The 23,028-nt window shown below is 33.0% G+C and overlaps 1 protein-coding gene across 2 annotated transcripts in view; it reads left to right on the forward strand.

Moving 5' to 3' along the window:
* LOC100932115 (unc-93 homolog A) overlaps positions 1-23,028 on the forward strand; it is a 56,796-nt gene that overhangs the window by 24,011 nt on the left and 9,757 nt on the right. For both annotated transcript variants that reach the window (XM_023503341.2, XM_023503344.2), the window contains exons 3-6: positions 1,170-1,351; positions 1,795-2,024; positions 13,934-14,059; positions 15,973-16,187. In XM_023503341.2, coding sequence (XP_023359109.1) covers positions 1,170-1,351; positions 1,795-2,024; positions 13,934-14,059; positions 15,973-16,187 — 753 coding nt within the window. The remainder of the gene's footprint in view (positions 1-1,169; positions 1,352-1,794; positions 2,025-13,933; positions 14,060-15,972; positions 16,188-23,028) is intronic.

Consider the following 23,028-nt stretch of genomic DNA (forward strand, 5'->3'; position numbering starts at 1 on the left):
AATGCTTAGTAAAACTTAAAATATTTGGGTCAATGTGATTTATCATTAATTTCTTCTTTCCTTTTTGATATTCAGTGGAAACTTTCCTTCCAGACCATAGTTTTATGCTGACTAGTCTAAATATGATTGTCAGCCTTGTTTTCCTACATTTATTTTGCATTGCTTTGAGAAGACTTGAAATGCTGTGCCAACATGAATTACGATTTCTTTTTTCTCTTTCTCCCTGATATTCTGAGGAATTGTTTTCTGTAGTAGAGGATTTTAATCAATTAATCAAACAACAGATGTTTATTAAGTACTTTGCACAAGAGACTGGGGAAGATATAAATTTAAGGACTTTCAAAGTGAAGGTTTATAATGTTGTTGGAGATATAACATAAATATCTTTTCATGCATTGGAAGTAAATTCCAGAGTAATTAGTCCAAATTAAAAAAAAAAAAGAGGAAGGATAAATAAAGAAGTTTGAAAAGCCGCAAGCAAAAACTTAATTATGGTGTCTCAGAAACCAAACTAAAAGAGGATTTCAAAAAAGAAGAAAGAGAGAAGGTAGCATTTGCTTTTGAATTTTGTTTTTCTTTCTATTTACATTATTATAGTTGTTTTGCATAATATTTTCTTGGTTCTGTTCATACTTTGTATGAGGTTATATGTCTTCCATGGGTTTCTTCTTTTTCACTATTTCATTTACAGAGTTATAATATGCCAATATATTCATGTTCCACAATTAAGATAATTATATAGAAGGACATCTACTTTATTTCAAGTTCATTATTTAAATGCTATAAATTTTTTTCCTTTATACCACCTCATGGAATTTGAGAGAAAATTTGTCATATCACTCACTTTCTGCCAGAGACCTGATAAATTTAAAATACACAGAAAGATACATTTATTTTTGGTCATAGCTAAAGTGGAAATTTGTTTTGATTAACTATGTTTATGCTCAGTTTTATTGTTGGGTTTTTCTCAGTTGATGTGTTTGAAGTCAGTAAATGGACAGATTACAAATGAATTTAAAATAAATGGATATTTTTTTAACAGAAAAAAGAAATGGTTTTGTTTGATTATTCAGTTTTTCAGGAAAAACAAGCAGAATATCTAAATGATCTTTTCTTTAGTCCTTTTAAATGAATATAATTGACTATTTTTTATTTGTTTGTCTTTACAGAGCAGTCTTAATGATGAGGAAGGACTAGGAGTGGCTACACTCAGTGTTGTCTATGGAGCTCTGATCCTGTCTTCCATGTTCCTTCCTCCAATTCTCATTAAGAAATTTGGCTGCAAGTGGACCATTACAGCCTCCATGTGCTGCTATATCGCATTCTCTTTGGGAAACTTCTATGCCAGCTGGTATATCTCCTCTTCTCTCTTCTAGTAAAAGCCCTGACCTTCAGCCAGCTGCAACCTATTACACACTAATTATAGGCCAAATATGGAGAGAAGTCAGCAATGGAAGATACCCAAAAAGATCAGTTGACTACTAGATTCCTTCCATCTTGTACTCTAGCAGCACCACACAATATTCCAGCAGAGGATACCAAGGCTTTCCTATCAGTACCTTCAAATTATTAGAAATACTTGACAACTATCTACTGAACTTTCCATCATCAGAATTCATTGGCACTTAATGCCTTCTCTACCTATGTACTTCAGCTAAAACGTATGTTGCTCACCCATTTTTTAAAGTATGATGAATGAATGGTTTGTCTTTCTCCATCATTTCTCTCAAAAACAGCAATAAAAAGAAAGATCATGCCATTTTATGTTGACTAACTAAGATTCTTTTTTTGTAGGTACACCTTGATCCCCACCTCCATCATACTAGGTCTTGGAGGAGCTCCACTGTGGTCAGCCAAATGCACTTATCTTACAATTAGTGGAAATGTGTATGCACAGAAAGCAGGAAAACTTGGGAAAGATGTCATCAACCAGTATTTTGGCATCTTCTTTCTTATATTTCAATCATCTGGTGTCTGGGGGAATTTGATTTCATCTCTGGTATTTCAACAGGAGCAGACCAAAGGTAAATGGAACTGGCTGAAATACTGCTCGAAGAGGGGTGTCTTTCTGTGGTGATGAGCAAGAGAAATATGTTGATTCAGAATTTTTTAAAAATTATTTTTAAATTAGTAATATTTATTTTCCCTCATTCTCCCACTCCCCTCCCAATTAGAAAATAAGAAAAATATTTAAACCTTTGTAACAAATATTTATAGTCAAGTAAAGAAAATTCCCTCCCTGGCCATGTCCAGAAATGTATGGGTCTTCTTTGAATTCATTCCTTCTCTATCAGAAGTAACATGTTTTATCATCAGTCTTATAAAAGCCTAGTACCAAGCTTTGTTGGGTTGAAAGGTAGTCATAATTTAGGAACTTTGGGGGCATGGTTCCAATGACTTTTGAGAATGCCCAAATCAGTTCTCAACACTGCCAAGGATTAATATGTCTGTTTTTTTTCAGGCCATCCAACATTTTCACTTGTGTCATTTTTGCCTTTCTATTGGCTGTATGGTAGAACCTCAGAGGTGCTTTACTTCTCATTTCTCTATTAGTGATTTGAAAGCATTCATACAGTTATTAATAGGTTGGATTTCTTTCTTTAAAAAGTGCTTGTTCTTATCCTTTGACCATTTATCTTTTTGGGTGCTGCTGATTCAGTCATTTCTATATTCCTTTTGCAATCCATATTGAGAGAGCTCAATATAACTTGTATTGAATTTTGCAGGGTTATTTAGTCAATGTTTTCCCTTTCAGATTTTCTATGTAATACAAAATTAGCTTGATTTTCTTGCCCCATACACATGCATAAATGGAATCACCCTAGTTTGCTACCAAAGTTAAGGGTCACATGGTCATAATAATTCAGTTCCACTCTGCATTTTATCAGATGTGTGGGAACTAAGAGCTGCCAATTATCTTGAAGACTAGTTTAATTGAGTCATCCAGGATCAAAGTTTCTTTTCACATACATTCTCTTACTACACTCATCTGTTTGTAACTGCCTTTGGGCACACCTAGATATAAAATTTTGTTGCTTGATAGTTTTTTTACTCATTGACCTTTAGCAAAATATATATATATATATTGAAAGTTCAAAGATTAAATGACAGAAAATTCTTTGATTAATAATAACATATTTATATAATACTTTAACATTTATAAAACTATCTTTCAAGATAAAGCAATAGGCCAATTTACTTTGTTCCCCACCACCATCCTGCCCTTACCAGGAGAAGAAAGTATCTAATGAGCATGTTCCATCATAATCTAGCACTAAATGCCTCACTATTCAATTCAACATTCATCTCAATATCAAAATATGAAGAAATATTTACTATGTGTCAGATACTGTGCTAAGCTTTCTGAATGCCCTCTTTCAGGAAGCTCCTTTTCTAATGGGACACACAATATACAAATAACCTTTATGTAAAAGATGGTGTAAATAGAAGGGAACATCTAATAAGAAGGCACTGCCTCAATTCTTATATAGTCTTTAATTATTGAATGGCATTTCATCAAAAAGACTAAGACCTGGGAAATACCATAGCTTTAAAAGGCCATGGTTTCCTTCCATCTGGAACTTTTATCAATAGCCTTGACCTGTGTCTTACCACTGGATTCCAATGATTCTGGAGGAGAGAATGAAGCTAATGATTTTGCAGGATTCTGCATCATTTAAATCCAATTCACTTACAAGTCAAGGAATCACCTTTCTGATGTCATCATTCTGGAAGAACAAAGGATAAAGAATAGTAACTGATAAGATGGCAAAGTAGACAGGTCTTTGAGCTCTTCTTGGCTTCCCTCAGATCAATACCAGACCAAGTCTCTGAATGGGTTTTGGAGTGACAGAACCCACAAATATTTGGAGTATAGCAAATTTCCAGCAGAAGATATTTTAGAAGAACTTCAGGTTCTCAATCAGGTGGTTGGTGCTGATGTGTGGAGGTTTGTAGCCCAGTATGGATACAATGTAGTACAGGGAGACCCAGGGAAGAGAGACCTCCCCATGTAGGGGGAATCTGGTGGGAGCCCCCTTGCCAAAATACAGCAGTATTTGCTACTCTGTCTTGGTTCAGAAGTTAGTGGATCAGCAGACAAGATGTAAGACCTCCAGCACAACTACAGAAGGCAAATAGTTAGATCCTGAACCTCAGCATAACAAGTGGGACTTGGCCACACAAACACTAGAAGGAATCTGGCAGCACTGGCCCCAGGGCAGTGTGAAGCCACTGTCACCTGTAAAGAAAGCTTGGGACAATCTCCACTTTACCCTAAGAGCAGACCTCAACATTTAAAAATGAGCAAAAAAGCAAAAAAGAGTTCTAACCATAGATAGATTTTTATGGAGATAGGGAACACACCTCAAACCCTAAGGACACTAAAGTTAAAAAATCTCCAGATGAATTCTCAAAGAATTATATAAGCTGTTCTCCATCTCAAAATGCTTTCTTGGAAGAATTAAGAAAGGATCTTAAAAGAGTTAGAAGAAAATGGGGAAAAGAAATGAAAGCTCTGGAAAAGGAAAAACAGAAATTTTCTGGAAAAAAAAACACTCCCTTAAAAATACTTCTGGTGAAATGGAAAAAGAAAACAACTCCTTGAAAAACAGAATATGTGAAATGAGAAAAAATCCAATGAACAAGACAACTCATTTAAAAGTTCAATTGGCCAAATGCAAAAGAAGATAAAATAAGCTAACTGAAGAAAATAATTCACTAAAAATTAGAATTGAACAAATGAAGTAAATGACTCAAGGAAACATCAAAAATCAGTCAAACAAAACCAAAAGAATGAAGAAAAATAGAAGAAAATGCAAAATACTCATCAAAACAAAACCAAAAAAAAAACTGATTTGGAAAATAGATCCAGGAGACACAATCTAAGAATTACTGAACTACCTGAAAACCACAATTAAAAAAGAGCTTAGACAATATCTTTTTATGAAACCATCAAGAACACCTGAATCAGTGTTCTAGAAACAGATGGTAAAATAGCCATTGAAAGAAATCACCTCCTGAAAAAGATCCCAAAATGAAAACTTCAATGAATAATGTAGATAAATTCCAGAATTCTCAGATCAAGGAGAAAATACTGTAAGCAGCCAGAAAGAAGAAATTCAGATATCAAGGAACCACAATTAGGATTACCCAGGATTTAGCAGCTTCCACTTTAAAGGACTGAAGGGCCTAGAGTATGATGTTCTGGAGGGTAAAGGAACTTGCACTCCAGCCAAGGATCAACTATCTAGCAAAATTAAACATTATCTTTCAGGGGAAAAGATGAACATTCAATGAAATAGGGGATTTTAATTTATTTTTGATGAAAAAATCAGAACTGAACAGAAAATTTAATCTTCAAATATATAACTCGAGAAGCATAAAAAGGTAAGAAAAAATTTTGTTTTTTTTAACAGTTAAAATATTTACATCCTTATATGGGAAGATGATATGTTTAACTCTTGAGAACTATATCTTTGTTAAGGGTGTACTTCGAGAGTATAGATATAATTTAAATTTACTGTGATGATATAGAAAAGAAATTAGGTGTCTAAAAGAGATTGTACTGGAAGAAGAGGAAAGGGGAGGTGAAATGGGTATTACAGCATATGAAGAAGCAAAAAAATTCCTATTTAGAGAAGGGAGGGGGATGAGCATTGCATGAATCTTAATTTCATTGAATTTGGCTCAAAGAGAGAATATCAGACATATTTAGTCTGATATATAAACTTGCCTCATCCTATCAGGAAGTAGGAGAAGAAAGAGGAAAGAAAAGATGGAGGTAATAGAAGGAAGACTAGAAGTAAAAATGGAAAGGCATGAGGAAGGGAAAGGCATAAGGAAAAAGGAGGGCAAATTGAGGGAGGTGGTAATCAGAAGCAAAACATTAATAAGGAGAGAAAGGAGAAAGAAAAGAGAAAGGTACGATTAGGGAAAATAAGCTGGCAGGAAATAGTGACTTAGTAATTTTAACTGTGAATGTGAATGTGATGAACTCTCCCATAAAACAAAAGTGGATAACAAACTGGATTAAAAGGTAGAATCCTACAATATGTTGTTTACAAGAAACACATTCAAAGCAGTGACACATAGAGAGTAAAGATAAAAGATTGGAGCAGAATCTATTGTGCTTCAGCTGAAATAAAAAAAAAAAGCAGGGGTAGTGATTCTGATCTCAGATCAAGCAAAAATAAAAATGAATCTAATTAAAAGAGATAAGGAAGGAAACTATATCTTGCTAAAGGATATCATAGATAATGAAGTAATATCAATCCTAAACATATAGGCACCAAGTGGTATAGCATCCAAATTCCTAGAGTAGAAATTTAAAAAGCTGCAAAAAGAAATAGATAGCAAAATTATACAAGTGGGTGATATCAACTTTCCTCTATCAGAACTAGATAAATTGAACCTCAAAACCAAATGAAAAAGAAGTTAAGAAAATAAATAGAATTTTAGAAAAATTAGATATGATAGACCTTTGGAGAAAACTGAATGGAGACAGAAAGGAATATACTTTTTTTTTGGTAGTACATTGAACATGCACAAAAATTGACCATGTATTAGGGCATGTAAACCTCATAATCAAAGACAGAAAGGTAGAAATAATAAATGCATCTTTTGTTTAGATCCAACTTTATATAAAAACTGTGTTGTAATTGTGTTCATGAAGTTCCTGGGTTTGTCTTGGCAAATTGAATCCCAAATATTTTATATTGTCTACAGTTATTTAAAATGAAATTTCTTTCTCTTGTTGCTGAACACTGTTAGTAATAAATAGAAATTCTGATGATTTTTATGTTTTTTTAATATCCTGAAACTTTGTTAATGCTCTTCATTGTTTCAAGTAGTTTTTTAAGTGGTTTTCTAGGATTTTCTCATTATACCATTATATTATCTGAAAAAAGTAATAGTTTTGTTTCCTCATCTATTCTAAATCCTTCAATTTCTTTTTCTTCTCTTATTGCTAAAGCTAACATTCCTTGATCATGTTAAGGAAAACTTCATTTATTCCTAGAATCCCTAGTGTTTTTAAAAGGAATGAGTGCTGAATTTTGTCAAAAGCTTTTTCTGTACCTATTGAGATAACTATATTAGTTTGCTTATTGATATGGTCAGCTATGCTAACAGTTTTCAAAATATTGAACCAGGCCTCCATTCCTGGTATAATCCCATCTGGTCATAGTACATGATCCTGATAATAAATTACTGTAATCTCTTTCCTAATGTTTTATTTAAATTTTTTTGCATCAATATTCATTAAGGGAATTGGTCTATAATTTTCTTTCTCTAGTTTGGCTCTTCCTGGCTTAGGTATTAGCATCATATTTGTGTCATAAAAGGAATAAAATATGAACTCCTTTGCTTACTTTTCCAAATAGTTTATTTCTATTGGGATTGACTGTTCTTTAAAGTTTGATAATATTCACTTGTAAATCCATCTGGGACTGGAGATTTTTTTTCCTTGGGGAGTTTATTGACAGCTTCCTCAATTTCTTTTTCTAAAATAAGGTTGTTTATTTTATTTCTTTCTCTGTTATCTTGGGTAATTTATATTTTTGTTAATATTCAGCCATTCCTCTTAAATTATCAGATTTATTAGCATATAATTGGGCAAAATATCTCCTAATTATTGCATTGATTTCTTTTACATTAGTGGCAAATTCACTTTTTTCATTTTTTATACTGATAATTTGGTTTTCTTCCTTTTTTTCCTAATCAAACAAAGGTTTATCTAAAATATTTTATTGTTTTTCCTCATAAAATCAGCTCTTAGTTTTATTAGTTCAATAGTTGTCTTTCAGTTTTATGATTTTCTCCTTTCATTTTCAGAATATCTCTTATTTAGTTGAGGATTTTTAATTTGTTCTTTTTCTAGCTTTCTTAGTTGCATGCCAAATTTACTTATCTCTTTCTTTATTTCATTCATATAAGCATTTAGAGATATAAAACTCCCTTAAGGACTCCTTTGCTGCATCCCATAAGTTTTTGGATGTTGTCTTATTATTGATGAAATCACTGATTGTTTCTATGATTTTTTTGTCTGACTCATTCTTGAGGATTAAATGATTTAGTTTCCATTTAATTTTTTAGTCAACCTTTCCAAGGCCCTTTATTATAAAAATATATATTTGTGCAATGTGATCTGAAAAGGATGCATTTAATATTTCTGCCTTTCTGCATTAGATTGTGCATTTTGTGCCTTAATGTGTGGTCAGTTTTTGTGGAGGTACCATTTGTGTAGGAAATGAATTTTTTCCCCCATTTGGCCAATTTTGTTTTTTAATGTGCTGTTTTCTTAAGTCAATTTTTATGTTTTCTTTTCAAATTGTTTACTCTTTTCCCATAAATTTCATCTTTTCACATTTTTCTCTCTACTTCTCCTATTTGATTTTTTTTCCGAGGCAATTGGGGTCAAGTGACTTGCTTAGGGTTATACAGCTAGTAAGTGTTAAGTGCCTAAGACCAGATTTCAAGTTAGGTCCTCCGGACTTCAAGGCTGGTGCTCTAACTACTGTGCCACCTAGCTGCCCCACCTATTTGATTTTTAAAATCCTTTCTGAGGTTATCCAAAAAGTCTTGGAGTTGAGATAAGTTTATATTCCCCTCTGAGACTTCACATGTAGGCATTTTGATAGTGTTGTCCTCTTCTGAGTTTGTGTTTTGATCTTCCCTGGCATCATAATAGCTTTTTACGGGAAGGGCTCTTTTCTGTTTTTACATATTTTTTAAATTCACTTTCATGACTTTTAAAGTTATGATCTGATTTTGGGGCATAGGAAGCACTCCCCCAAGCTTCTTGTGCTCAGAGCCAAGGGCATGGTCACTGGCTCTCCATGTCAGGACTTCAGATGTTTGTAGCTTGCCCACTGCCCTGGAGTGACCTGGTCTAGTTGCACCTGTTGTGTCAGAATTCCAGGGATTATAATTTGCCTTCTGCATTAGTGCTGAAGATCTCACAGATAGACTACTGTGTCACTGTCCTGCTGTCGGTGCTATGGCTAACAGCCTCTCACTGACTTTCACTGTCTGCACTGGGCTGTGTTCCCCTTTTACCTAAGTGAGACAGACCTTTCCTGAAGTCCTTCTAAATTTAAGCTGAAAATTTATTTTACTCTGGTTTTTTGTGGGTTTGGTTGCTCCAGTATCCATTTAGTATCTTGATTTAACACTGTTTCCAAAGGAAAAGGAAGAATTCAGGCAACTTTCTGACTTCTCTCTGCCATTTTTAGCTTCACTTTAATACTCTTCAATTTTTAATCCTCTGTCTTCTCATGACTTCTGTCATACCATGCTCTCCTCATTTTCTTCTAGATTTCTAATTGAACTTTCTTGGTTGGAGGGTAAGAATAAAAGAGTAAGCTTCCTTTGAATATTTCCAAATTACATTTTAATCTGGTCTGTCCTATTCTTAAGACACCTCTATTGTAGATAATGTTGGCTTAGATTTCAACATAGAACTTAACAAAGTCTGTCATAATATGTTTGTGAGAAAAGTGAATAGAAGTGATATAGATGAGAGTTCAAATATGTGGACTTTTATTGGCTAGAGCCAAATAGTAGTCATTAATGGAGCCATATTAATTGGGCAAGTCTTCAGGGCACTTCAGAAATTTGAACTTGGTATTGTGACATTTGACATTTTATCCATGGCCTGGGAAAAGAGTTAAATACTATATTTTTCATTATGCAGATGGTACAAATTTAGTTTGGATAATTAATTCATTGGATAAACAGGCAGGATTCAGAAAGTCTGGGCCAAAAAGGAAATGAAGAAATGGGTCAAAAAAGAAGTGAAATATGAGGAAGAATATATGTGAAACCTCATATTTAAGCTAAAAATAGTTAACTTCACAAGTACAAAACAGAGAAAACATGGTTGAACATATTTTGTTAGAAAAAAATCTGTGAATTTCAAAGTTAATATAAATTAGTGGTGTGATTAAGAAAGCCACATGATCTTAGAGATGAATTCTAACCCATTATCCACACTGACTCCCTATATATCTATGACAAAATATAAACTTTACATAGCTTTTTAAAGTCCTTTAAAATTTGGACCCACCCTTCCAACATAAATGTATATTGATTTCCTCTTCTACATTCTGCAATTCAGCCTAACTGGCTTTCTTTCTGTATCTCACACCCAACCCTCCAACTTCTATCTCCATCCCTTCACAATGTCTATACCCTATGCCTGTATAGATATCACCTTCCCTCATCACCTCTGTATATTAGAATATGCTTCTTTTTTGTATTAAAAGACAGCTTTTTACATGAAGACTTTCCTATTCCTCTACCTTCTAAGGCCCCTTTACACAAACTACCATCAATTTATTCACTTTGTATTTATTCTGTATATACTTTCAGATGTTCTTGTCTCCCTTTTTAGAGAGCAAATTCCTTGACAACTGAGATTATTTCATTCATTTCAAAGATATTTATATTTCTAGTCACCAACCCAATATCTGGAATTTCAGAGGCTTAATTGATTCACTGACAAACACATAGTTTTCAGGATTAAGGGTATGATTGATTTTTTTACCCTAATCAGACCACATATGTAACACTGAGTTTATTTAGGGGGTGCCATGTTTTAAGGAGGATATTTATCATCCGGAGAATGTATCTAGAAGTGGGCAAGTAAAATGGAGAAGGACTTTGAATTAAAGTCATATCAGGAGCAGCTGAAGGGACTAGAAGTGCTCCTTCAAAGCGAAGAGAAGTATTTGCTGCCTTCTTAAAGTTTTTGAGGGTTTGACACATGAAAGAGGGAATTTTTTATTGACAACAGAGGGAAAAAATGGAGTAATGGACAAAAGTTGGCAAATGGCAGATTTAAGGTTAACGTAAAGAAAAATTACTTAACAATTAGAGGTATCCAAAATGTTAATGGGCTGCTTAGGAAGTAATATGTTTGCCTTCAATGGAAGTCTTTGAGTAAAGATGGATGATCAATTCCCAGGTATGCTATATGGGAACTAGTTTATTTTTTTTTTATTATGGGTCATCCTAAATGGAAATTTTAGTCTTTGGTGAGTTTGTGATCCCCTTGCCTTCTCTCAAACTGTGTATGTTTATGTGTCAGTTTTGTTTGTATTTGTGTGTGCCATGTGCACATGACTATTGAAAGGTTCTGTTTCAGTCCTCCTTTCTCTACATAACTCAAGAAGACTAGAATTCAAATTTAGTCTCAAATGTTAATTAGCTATGTGACCTTGGGCAAGTCATTTAACTATCTGCCTCAGATTCCTCGTCTATAAGCTGACAATCTTTTTAGAGTTGTGAAGATAAATTAAGACAACATATTTAAGGCACTTTGCAAGCTTTAAAATACTATAGAAATGTTAGCTATTATTGCTATGATGTCTTTTTTCCATTAAATCTTCTCTTCTTTATGTGAACATACATTTTTCTAGAACACATTATCCATATATTTGTTTTGCCTGTATCACATTTTATCTTGTATCATCCTTTTTGGTTTAAATTTTGTATACTTCCCATTAGATCATAATGTCCCTGAATGCAGGGTTTATGTCATTTTTCATCTCTGTATCATCAGTAAAGAATTCTGTACACAGTAGATGCTCAATAAATATTTATTGCTTTGAATTACTATTTTCTCCCAACATCAAATGGTTTTTAGTCACTACAATATTTAGAATATAAAGCAATCTTAGATAACAATTAACTCTCTATATAGTCCTGGATTTAGAATAAAAAAATGTGAATTCAAATCATGATTCTAATATTTACTACTAGCCTTTAAATTCTTTCAAGGGAGAAGTAAATAAGGCCTAAATTAGGATTATGGTAACAAAAATTGATAGAGTATTAAACAAAGTCAGCAAGAGTTAACTTTAGATTTTATTTCTGACACTTCCCAGCTGAACAACTCTAAACAAGTCATTTACTATTTCTATCAATTGTAGTTATAATTGTTGATGATGAGCAAAGAGACAGGAAGAAATTGTAAGATGTTATAAATGTAGTGGTGAAGCAAAAGTCAAGGAGATCATACAGGGTAAGAAGTAGAAAATGGTTAGTGATGGACTAAAAAACATTGTATGCTTTAAAAAATGTTACTTTAAGAAACCTCAGCAGAATTATAAGGTTCTAGGATCCTTAACAATTATCATGCTCATTATTTCTCCATTTTCATATTTCCCCATTATATTATTTTATCTTTTTATTATATTATTTGTCCTTATGTAAGGACAATAATATTGTCTTTACATAACAATAATACGATAATATCAAATTATATTATCATAAATATAAGTACCTTAAAGAAAGCCAAAGGTTCAAGAAAAAGCAATAATGTGTTCTTCATTGGAAGAATGGCAGTGCCTTCAATAAAAAATAAGGAAGTTTTAAAAAAAAAAAATAGGTTAAAGAGAAAAACAATTATTTTTATTTTGGAAATGTTGGATTTGAGATTATTAATATGTCCATTAGGCAATGAATGATGAGGAGAACAGATTAAAGTTTTTGTTGCTTAATGGTTTTCCAGTCATGTCCAACTCTTCATAATCCTTTTTGGGATTTTCTTGGCAAAGATATTGGTATGATTTGCCTTTTCCTTCTCCAGTTCAATTTACAAATGAGAAAACTGAGATAAACAGGGTTAAGTGACTTGCCAGCATCACATAGCTAGTGTCAGAAAAAATATCTGAATTCAAAAAGATGAGTTGGGTAGAGTTGTGGGATTGTAAACCAAATCTTTCTAAATAAGATTCTAAATGATTGAGAACTAAATGGGTGATTAAAAAAGTAGAGGCAGTAAGAGTTCTTCATAGAGTTCTTCATAGTATATAGAAGGAAATCTTATGGAGGAGAGAGAATTTTCTTAAGTATCTCTATTATACTATTTCCTCCAAACTAAATACATACAAACATACATACACCCATATACATTTTACTTTAAGGCTTGCATAATTATTTGCAAATATTGCCTTATTTTATCTTTGCAACAACCCTGGGAGATAGATGCTATTACCACCTCTATTTTATCAATAAGGAAACTGAGTCAGAGAGAGGTTAAATGACCTGCCTAAAATCACATAGCTATTAAATGTTTAAGGTCACATTTGAATTCAGCTCTTTCTGACTCCAGATCCAATACTTTATCCATTATGACACATTACCCCCAAAAAACTCCTAAAATTTATTTAAAATTCTGTTTTTAAAAATCATATGGAGAAAATTATAGCTTGAATCACTTAGTAAAATAAGCTTCTAAACTTTTTTTTGAAAATAATCAGATTTAAAATCAGAAGGGATCTTATAAGCTCCCTTACCCCCTTAAAAATAGGTAAGTAATATTGAGTCCTGAAGATGCTAAATCAGTCTCTTGAGGGGATGAGGTAAAAAATACCATAGCCAGGATGCAAATCCAATGTTCTTTACTGTGTTTTGTTTTAGTATTAGACACAGAAAAGTATGTGTCAAAAAATGTCCAAATTCAGGAGAAATGAAGAAGAAAACAGAAGTCATATTGACAATTATTCTGAGATCCTACTATATGTGCTGCTTCTGTGCTTGAATGATAAACTCTAGAGAGTTTTATGGTCATAAGGCTCTTCAAATCAGCTAAGCTGGCTATCAGATAATAAATACATAGTTTTTCAGATATCTCATATTTGAACTTTTCTAGCTTGGGAGGAATGACAGGGTTTATAGTTGTTTGACATAGTCTTTGAGGACCCAGGGTCATCTCAAAACAATGATGAGACATCAAAGAAGAAGTCCATTGACAATGATTGTTTTTTAAGTATAAATGATGCAAGGAGATGTTCAAAGTCTTGATGTCAAAGAGCCACATAGGATCATAATCTATCTTTCTGGATTCTGGAGACTAACTCCAGTTTATTATTTGAAACCAAAAGGATAGTACCCAGTACTCTAATTTATTTTATTCTTAATTTTACAGGAGAAATCCCAGAAGAACAACTGATGCATTGTGGAGCTAGTGATTGTTTTATAAGCAACACATCTACAAATAGTACTAAGCGTCCAACAAATGAATTAATTTACACACTGCTGGGCATCTATACTGGTATGTGCCTAAAATGAATACCAATTAATTATCAATAGTAAAGAAATTAGAGGCATTTGAATTTTTCTTCCTTTTTCTTGTGCTTAACCCCTTCTACACACACTGAAAACCTCCTCTCCAAATTAAACAATTTCTCTTATAAAAGATATCTCATAAATTTGTGAAGGGCAATTTGCTTTGGCAGGTTTTTCTCATGTGAAGTTAAATATATCAGAATTATTCTTATCCCAACATATTGGCAAAGCTAAACCTAATGTTCTATATGTAAAATAAATAGGGGTTTGGTGAACACATCTAGTGGTGGTTTCCTTGTAGCCCCAGAAGAAACTTGCATATAAAGCCAATCTTTCATTGAATTTTAAACCTGTAGTATTTAGTGGTTAAGCCCATTCCCTTCTATGTTCTGAAGTAGCATTCCTTTCATACCAGAATCTTGGACTCTTGTTCATGGAAGGTATTTTATCATTTGTGTCTCCAGATAATTGCTCTGTAGATACCTATTTGCCATTTGGTGTTCACAGGATCTATGGAATTATTCTATGCCATTTAAATGATGAAAAGGTTGGAAATTGCTCATAAGAATCAACTTTCAGGCGGTACTTACATAGATTTTTTGTGAGAATATTTCTGAGATCCCTTTCTGAAATTAGAAAATGCAACAAGAGATGATAAATTACCTTCATAATCAGGAAGCAGTAGTCATATTTCATTTCTATGGTTGAAAAATTCAAGAATAGATTGGTAAGACAATAATTCACCACTCATCCTAAAACCTAGCTCTAAACCCAGTAAGCTCAGCAATCCGTAGATACACAATCAAGGGCAAATGATGTGAAGAAAAAACTAAGACAATATTTGTCTGATTTCTCTGCCTAAAGGTTTCAGCCTTTATACCATCTCTTTGTGTTTTAGACTAGTTTTATCTACTATATATGAGACATATAAAGAAGAGATTCTAGACCAGTGCTTCTCAAATGTTTTCTATCCAAGATTATTTTGGACATCCAAAACGCAATGTGGTACAACAGTAAAAAGAGAGGAATGGATCACCATTGCAGGACTGAATTTCAATCTTACTTCTTCTCCTAGCTAGTTAGTGGGAGCTAGGGAAATCTCAAATTCTCCTTACCTCAGTTTTCTTATCTGCAAAATTAGTGGGCTGGATTTGCTCCCCTTGACAGTACCTCCCCATCCCAGAACTATGATCCTATGATCTCTGAAGTCTCTGTGCATTCTTGTTTTTAGTGTTTTCATGTTTTCTTCCTTTGTTCCATTATACTGAGCTAATTTTTAAAGTTCCTAATTATTGAAAATTCATCTATTTTTTTCACAGTACATAAATGAATCCCTATGATTTTGTTTTGCTTAAAGAACATATCCCTAAATCAATTTTAACATCTTCTCTGATGGTTTCTTCTGGTCTGCTTTATAGACAAAAAAAACTTGGGCAACCTTGGACCACAAATTGGTTTAGATTAGAAAAATCCAATGACCTATTAACTTCTCAAGTCTAAAAGTACAAAATAGAAATAATATACATAATTGAGAAATTTAATTGTGCTAATTTGAGTCATCAATTTTTCTGAAGCTAGACATATTTATGATAAAAAGTCATAATAAAAAATACAATGTATTAGGGTATAGAAAAGAAAAGAATACACTATCATGAGGAAAAAAATGTTCAGGCTCCTGAAAGCTTGCATTCCAAGAGAGTCTCTTTCAAGGAGCCATTTTTTAAGACTCACAATGTATTTTTTTTTCTCTTTTGACCATGTTCTAATTGTAAGAAACCATGTTAGAGAGAATCATTGTTCCAAAAGGCATGGGTCCAATATTCTGTGATAGCCAAAACATTTAACATGAAGCCACATTTTAATCACATTTTTCACATTAGGTTACTTTTATCTCCATAGGAAGTGGAATTTTGGCAGTGTTACTGGTAGCTGTATTTCTTGAGCAGATCCCAAATGATCAACTGGAAAGTACAGATGAAAAGGAAAAAGCCTCTTTTTGGACCAATTTCCTGGCAACTTTCCGGCACCTTAAAGATAAACGACAATGTCTCCTCATTCCACTGACAATGTATAGTGGATTTGAACAAGGATTCCTTTCTGGTGATTATACAAAGGTATGAAAGAAAATGAAAATTACATGTATAACTAATGATGATGATATGTATATTATTTTTACCAGTGACTTAAGTGGATCTGCTGAGAGGTAGGTCAGATTCAGGGGAACCTGTGAGTTCTTGGGATGTTTTCCTCTAATAATTAATATCAAATAAGAAATTAAACAGGAATATATAGATTTGCCAGAGGATTTGACATAGTTATAGAGAATGTTTAATGTATTGTCCAAATAGAAAAAGGTATTTGTTATTGATGGTTAGGTCTTCCATGCGCGACTATGTGTAGACAACTTTGTCCTGACTGAATTAAGATTTGAATATTACAGAATCTCCTAAATTAAATGCATAGTTATTCGAAATATTGTCATAAATATCCATATAAGAAAAACAAGTGGATGAAGAATGTCCATTAAAAGGCTGTACAATGAGCAGTTGAATAGAAGACATTATAGATTTAGTCCATTGATATGTATAGCTTGGATAGACATTGTGCATGGAAAATGATCTGCACTCAGAATTGAATAGGAAAAGGAAAAGAGAAACATGAATTTCTTTGGGAAAACTGAGTAAAGTATTCAGTGATCCTGAGTTAATCTCTGAATAAAGTCCCATCTCATCAAAAACAAGAATAAAAGATAGCATTTACCTTAAGGTTCGCAAAACATTTTATAAATATTATCTCCTTTCAACTTTACAAAAACTCTGTGAGATAACTGCTACAAATATTCTTCATTTTAAAGTTGAGGAAATTGAAGAAGACAGAGTTTAAAAGATTTACACTTAAGTGAATCACAGAACTAAATGTCTGAATCTGTATCAGAGATCAAGTTTTCCTGACTCAGGGACAGTGTTCTATCCATTGTACCACCGTAAGCTGCCAATATTTTCCTGTTGGTGCTACATGACTATGAATTATGAAATATCCCATCTCTGAAGAATTAAGATTGAGGATCATCCAAAGGGCAATAGAAAGGTAGGCATGAATACATGCCAACACATTAATAGCCAAGAACACACAGATGTGTATGATAGAAAAATAAATATGAGGTCATTTATTGAAAATGAAGGATGAGTGGTCCACAAGTTCTTTTAGGATCCATATAATATCAAGAGATTTAGAAAAGCATCCTTCCCTGTCTTTTCTCCCCACCACTGGTATTTTGGTTGGCTGCCATTTTGTGCATTTATGGGAAGACATGGACAAGAGTTATACATAGGAAGAAGCAGATGGGTTATAATCCACATTTACATGGAATATAAAATTCATAAAATCACACATCCATCATAGTGTGTTTAATTTGGAAAGAAGAAGCTTTAGACTGTTCTATTTCAGTGAAAAGACCAAAATGAAAACTAGTGAGAGAAACCTGCACAGACATATTTAGTCTAGATATAAAGAAAAGACTCCTAATATAGAGAGACATAAACCCATATAAACCCTACAAAAGTAGATTGGATTGTTCAGCAGGTGGTAGATTCCCCTCTTGCCAGAAGTTTTTAAGGAATATGTTTATCATTATTTTTGGAGGAACAAGGTAAAAAAAATTCTTTCCCAATTAAAAGTCAGACTAAATAGCCTCTAAGATCCCTACTAGCTCATATAGCTAATGATTTTGAGAGACTTAGATTTGTAAACTAAGGAGTCAACATTTTCCAACAAACATGGAATTCATTAATCATAGTCTTTTAGAATAATGAATATATTATCTCACCTTAGCATATGATATAATGCCTTGAAAAGAGTAGGCACTTTATAGTTATTCAGTTGAATTAAACTGATTTCTGCTTTTTGACTGAAAGGGAATTACTATATATAAGTTGTCTTTAGAAAAAAAAAAGGTTTTAAGATACATTAAAAATATTTTTAGTTGACCATTCTCTATGAACTTATTTAATACTCTGGTCATTTCTGTGTTGTTTGTCCTCAAGTAATGTACACACCCTTATTTCACAATACTAAATGAAATAGAAATTTTAATATTTCATTACTCTCAAAGAAAAAGTATCTATTGTCTATTAGGAATTAAGCACTGTGCTGTGCCTTAAGGTTGCAATAAAATGCAAAAAACAAAACAAAACAAAACAAAAAAACCCAAGCAAACAAAAAACCCACTAGTCTTCTGTTAAATTATTTCTTTACAATGGTAATTGGACATGCAGCATTAGATTTCAGTGTGAATCTATCTAGTTATAAATTCAGAGCTTTGACTCATGACAATGATACTTTGTTCATCCAGCAATGTCACCCCTTCAAATTGCATCCCCAATTTCCTTTTTTGCATTTGATGATAAGTAGAGCATAATCATTTGAAACTGATAAAAATATCACCATAGCTTGAATAAATACAGTATTGTGAGTGTCTACTATAACTTTCATTGGCTAGATTAACTTCCCAATACCTTTAGCAACATAAATAAAATCTCTAAATTTCTTTGATTTTGTAACCATAGATCTGAGCCTGTATAACTGTTTCCACCAGAGAAAAGTGACTAACCCAACTAAGTCAGTGAAAGATGAATTAAATTCAACTTAAATTAAGCTAACATTTAGGAAGTGATTGCTCTATGCTAGTCACATGAGTTAAAAAGATAGAATCCAGCAAAGTCCCTGACCATAATCACAATCTATCAGAGGAGATTAGTCTTTTGCATAAATAATTATAATATATGTATCAGACACTAAATGAAAAAACAGATTTAGAACATCTGAACTTTTTTTTAGATTTTAGAACTAATTTTAAAGATTTTAGAAATTTAGATTTAGATTTTAGAACATTCTGAAAACTATATCCAGAAGGTCAAATCCAGCCCTTTTTCTTGTTTTTATTTAAATGTTAACTAAGATTAGTTTTTACATTTTTTAAAAACAATAGAATTTTATTTAAAAATGTAAAAACCTCTATCTTCTTTCTAAATCTGATTTTTCTTGTGCAACAAGATAACTTTATAAATATGTATACCTATATTGTATTTAACATACTTTAACATATTTAACATGTATTGGACTCCCTGCTATCTAGGGGAGGAGGAGGAGAAAAGTTGGAACAGAAGGTTTTGCAAGGGTCAGTGTTGAAAAATTACCCATGCATATGTTTTGTAAATAAAAAGCTATAATAATAAAAAACATGTAAAAAAAATTCTTCATTTACCTGCTATACAACAAGCAAGATCATAGTTTGCCCCACCTTACCTACATCTCATCTCTCCCTTATCTATATACAAAGTACTGTGACAAAATTTCAGAAAAGAGATATTTTCAGGCAGGGAAATTTGAAATTCACTTCATGAAGGAGGAGACAGTTTATTTGAACCTGAAGAAAGATTTCAACAGGTGGAGGAATGTGAAGATCACTTTGTGTTTTGGAGTTCGAGAATTTTAAAAATTTAAGGGATCTGATTTTGTCACATTTTTTTTGCCAAATCTCATTGAGAACCATGGAAGACTCAATCAATATATACAAATAGAATGAAATTATAATATCTCAAAGCTACAGATATAGGACATCAATTTTTTTCCAGAATATATATATGCTGAACACAGTAACACACATACAAGGACAATTTAGGTGGGAGATTCATACTTCGGTTTTCATTCCATAACAAAATATAGCAAAAGATTGTTACCCAGAAGTCATGGCAATAACAAAAAAACTTATCGTAAAGAAGACCATGGAATCACAGATATATTTGCTCAACATGGTTTCCTTTCTTGAGGGATACCTCAAGGTATGGAAAAGCTGGACTAAAAGAGCCAACATTTAACCTAGTGTATGGACTGAATTAAGTGTGTACTTTTTTCCCCCTTGAGGCAATTGGGGTTAAGTGACTTGCCCAGGGTCACACAGCCAGAAAGTGTTAAGTGTCTGAAATCAGATTTGAACTCAGATTATATTAACTTCAGGGCTGGTACTCTATCCACTGAGCCATCCAGCTGCCCTAGATGTGTACTTCTATAGCATCTAAAAGATCTCAATGCTTGGTTATCTCACAGAGTAATATTTGGCAACCAACAAGGAATGGATATGTACCCAGCCTATCAGATTATCTCCCTTGAAGATAATTGCAATTCAGATCCTTTCAGGATGGACTCACCTATTCTTAATAGCCTGTCCTGCTTCCTAAAGGTAAAATTAGGATTATTTGAACTGGAGAATTTGTAATGTGAGATTTATAAGAAGCATAGTAAAGCTATAGGTTGGTTCTAAGAAGTAGGGATTTAGATCCTCTCATCTTTTTCTATTAATTAGACTTTTCTCTCCTGTTCTTAAATGAGAATTTTTGGATTTCAACCAAGATTCTTATCAGAAGAGTAAGTAGAATAAAATTATAAAGATAAAAGCCATGAAATACAGCTTTCATTTCTACTTTTCTCCTTTCTTAATATCAGCAAGCCTAAGCTGAGGGAGATAAGATAGATATAGTAGTTAAAAATGAAAAGGCATGAATTCTGGAGATTATTATCAGACCCTCCCCAGAAGTTAATCCAATGTTCCCCTTATTCACAAAAGAGCAATGCCTCACTCCTACCTCTTCTAGAAAGGGACTGACAAAGAATAGCTGGCATTCCTGTAGGTTTTCCTAAGGTTTATGAAGTATATTACACACATTACTGAGAGATCAGAGAAATGTTTTAGCTGTAATTTAACTAGATTTTTCAAAAATTGACAAAGTTTCTCTTATGTAAAGGATGGAAAGATCCTGGTTATAAAGAATAAAATTAAGTGAACTTGAAAGTGAACTTGGCTTTACTTGAAGGCTAGTCATTATTAGTTCAACTTCAACTTTAAAAAAGAACTTTTTGTGAAGTACTAGGGGAAGGGGGGGAGTGTCTGCTTGTGCATTACTTAAGCTGTTTAACATGTTTATTAATGATTTGTAAAAAAAAGATCATGCTTATCAAGTTGTGGATGACTCACTGCTGAAAGGGATACCTGGCATGCTATATTACTAATGGAGTCAGGATTCAAAAAGATCTTGGCAGACTAAAACAATAGACTGAAACAAATGAAGTGAAGTTTAAATATGAATGTCCACTTAGGCAAAAAGGCAGCACAGGAGATAATAGGGATGGGCCTATAATTAGGTAGACTTGAATTCAAATCCAGCCTGAACCCCTTATTAGCTATGTGATTCTGGACAAGTAACTTAATTTGTTTTCCTATTTCCTTGACTGTAAAATGGAAATAAAAATAATACTATCTCTTAGGGTTATTGTAAGGATACAATAAAATATTTGCACAGTGCTGAAATAGCTCCCTTCTGGCACATAATGGTGCTACATAGATATTAGCTATTATTAAGTGTAAAGTCTTACATTTCTATTTTTAAAATAAATTTCACAAGCACAAGATAAACAATTAAGTTATAAATCAGTTCATCTAAAAGAAATAAAAAGGATCTAAATTACTGTAAGCTCGACAAAATCAAGTGTCAGCCAAGGAATCCAATAAAATCTTGCTCTGCATTAAGAGAACTAGGAGGGTAATAGTCCCACTCTATTCATCCCTGGTCAATTCAATTAATGTTTATTAAGTAGAAGAGAAGAATGAAGACTGAAAAAAATCTTTTAGATTTAGCCATCAGAGAATCATTAATAACCTTAGAAATAGATTTCAGTAAATTGATTGAGTGAGATGTCATGTTAAAAGGGCATCAAAATTGAATAGGAGGTAAGGAAGTAGAGGAAATGAATGGACATAGTTTTAGTTTTGTTAGGTGTTTGGCAATGAAGAGTTAGAGATATAGAAGAATAGTTTGAGGAGTCAAATGAAAGTTGTTTTTGAACATAGAGGAGATCTCAATGTATTTTTGACACTAAGGAGGGATAAAAATGGAAGATAAGAACTTTAGATTAGAAAAAGGGAGAATGAACAAAGGAGTAAGTTTAAAGAGGTGATGGGAGAGGGTAAACAGGGAGAGGGAGATGAAGATTCAAGGACATAAGCAGGAGAAGTTGGTTTCAGTAAGATAGATCACCTCTTCCACTGATTCTGGAACAAAGACGAGATTGAGAGAAAATGCTGAGATATGAAAGGCAAAGGGAAAACCAGTAATATCTAAGGGATGACCACCATTTTCTTAGCAGAGTACAAGTTAAGGTTCTCTGCTTGGGGAGAGAAGTGGGAAGAGAGTAGGTGGTTTGAGAAGAAAAGTGATTTGGAAGAGATGCAATGGAGAATCATTCTAGCAATCATTCTCCATTGCAATCAAGAATCTCCATTGCAATTCAAGCAATCAATCAAGGAATAGGAAAGGTATCATCATGAAGCAGTGAGTGCTCCTGTGGTCAGACCACATTTAGAGTGTTGTGCTTAACTCTGAGTAAAAAATTTAAAGAACACTGATAGCTGGAAAATATTCAGAAGAGGGACAGTAAGACGGGAGAAAGACTATAAGTTCACTGCTTATGAAATTCAGTGAATTCATATCAAGGAAAATCTGATAGCTTAGAAAAGATTTAAAGTGGCATGATAACTTACTCAAATATCAAAAGGCTTGTCTATTAGAAGGATTAGTTCTGTTCCATTTGTCCTCCAAGGGCTAAAATAGGATTAGTGAATTAAAGTTGCAAAGAGTTAAATTTGTGCTTCATGTGAGTGTGTGAGTACTATCTCAAAGTGGAAATGACTGCCTTAGGAGTACTCTGCTTGGAGACTTGGGATTATTTTTCAGGGAAGGCTTGAACTGTTGCAAATTAAACTGTGATTTTGAAGTCCTAATTCTCCTAACACTATAGTTTAGACACTACAGGTATTATTATTTCTGCTATACATCCTGTTTTCAAATCTGACAGTGGTAAAGTGACTTGTCTAGAAATTGAATAAATATACAAGACAGGAAA

Source organism: Sarcophilus harrisii, chromosome 4, assembly GCF_902635505.1.
Source record: "Sarcophilus harrisii chromosome 4, mSarHar1.11, whole genome shotgun sequence".
Classification (NCBI taxonomy): Eukaryota; Metazoa; Chordata; class Mammalia; order Dasyuromorphia; family Dasyuridae; genus Sarcophilus; species Sarcophilus harrisii.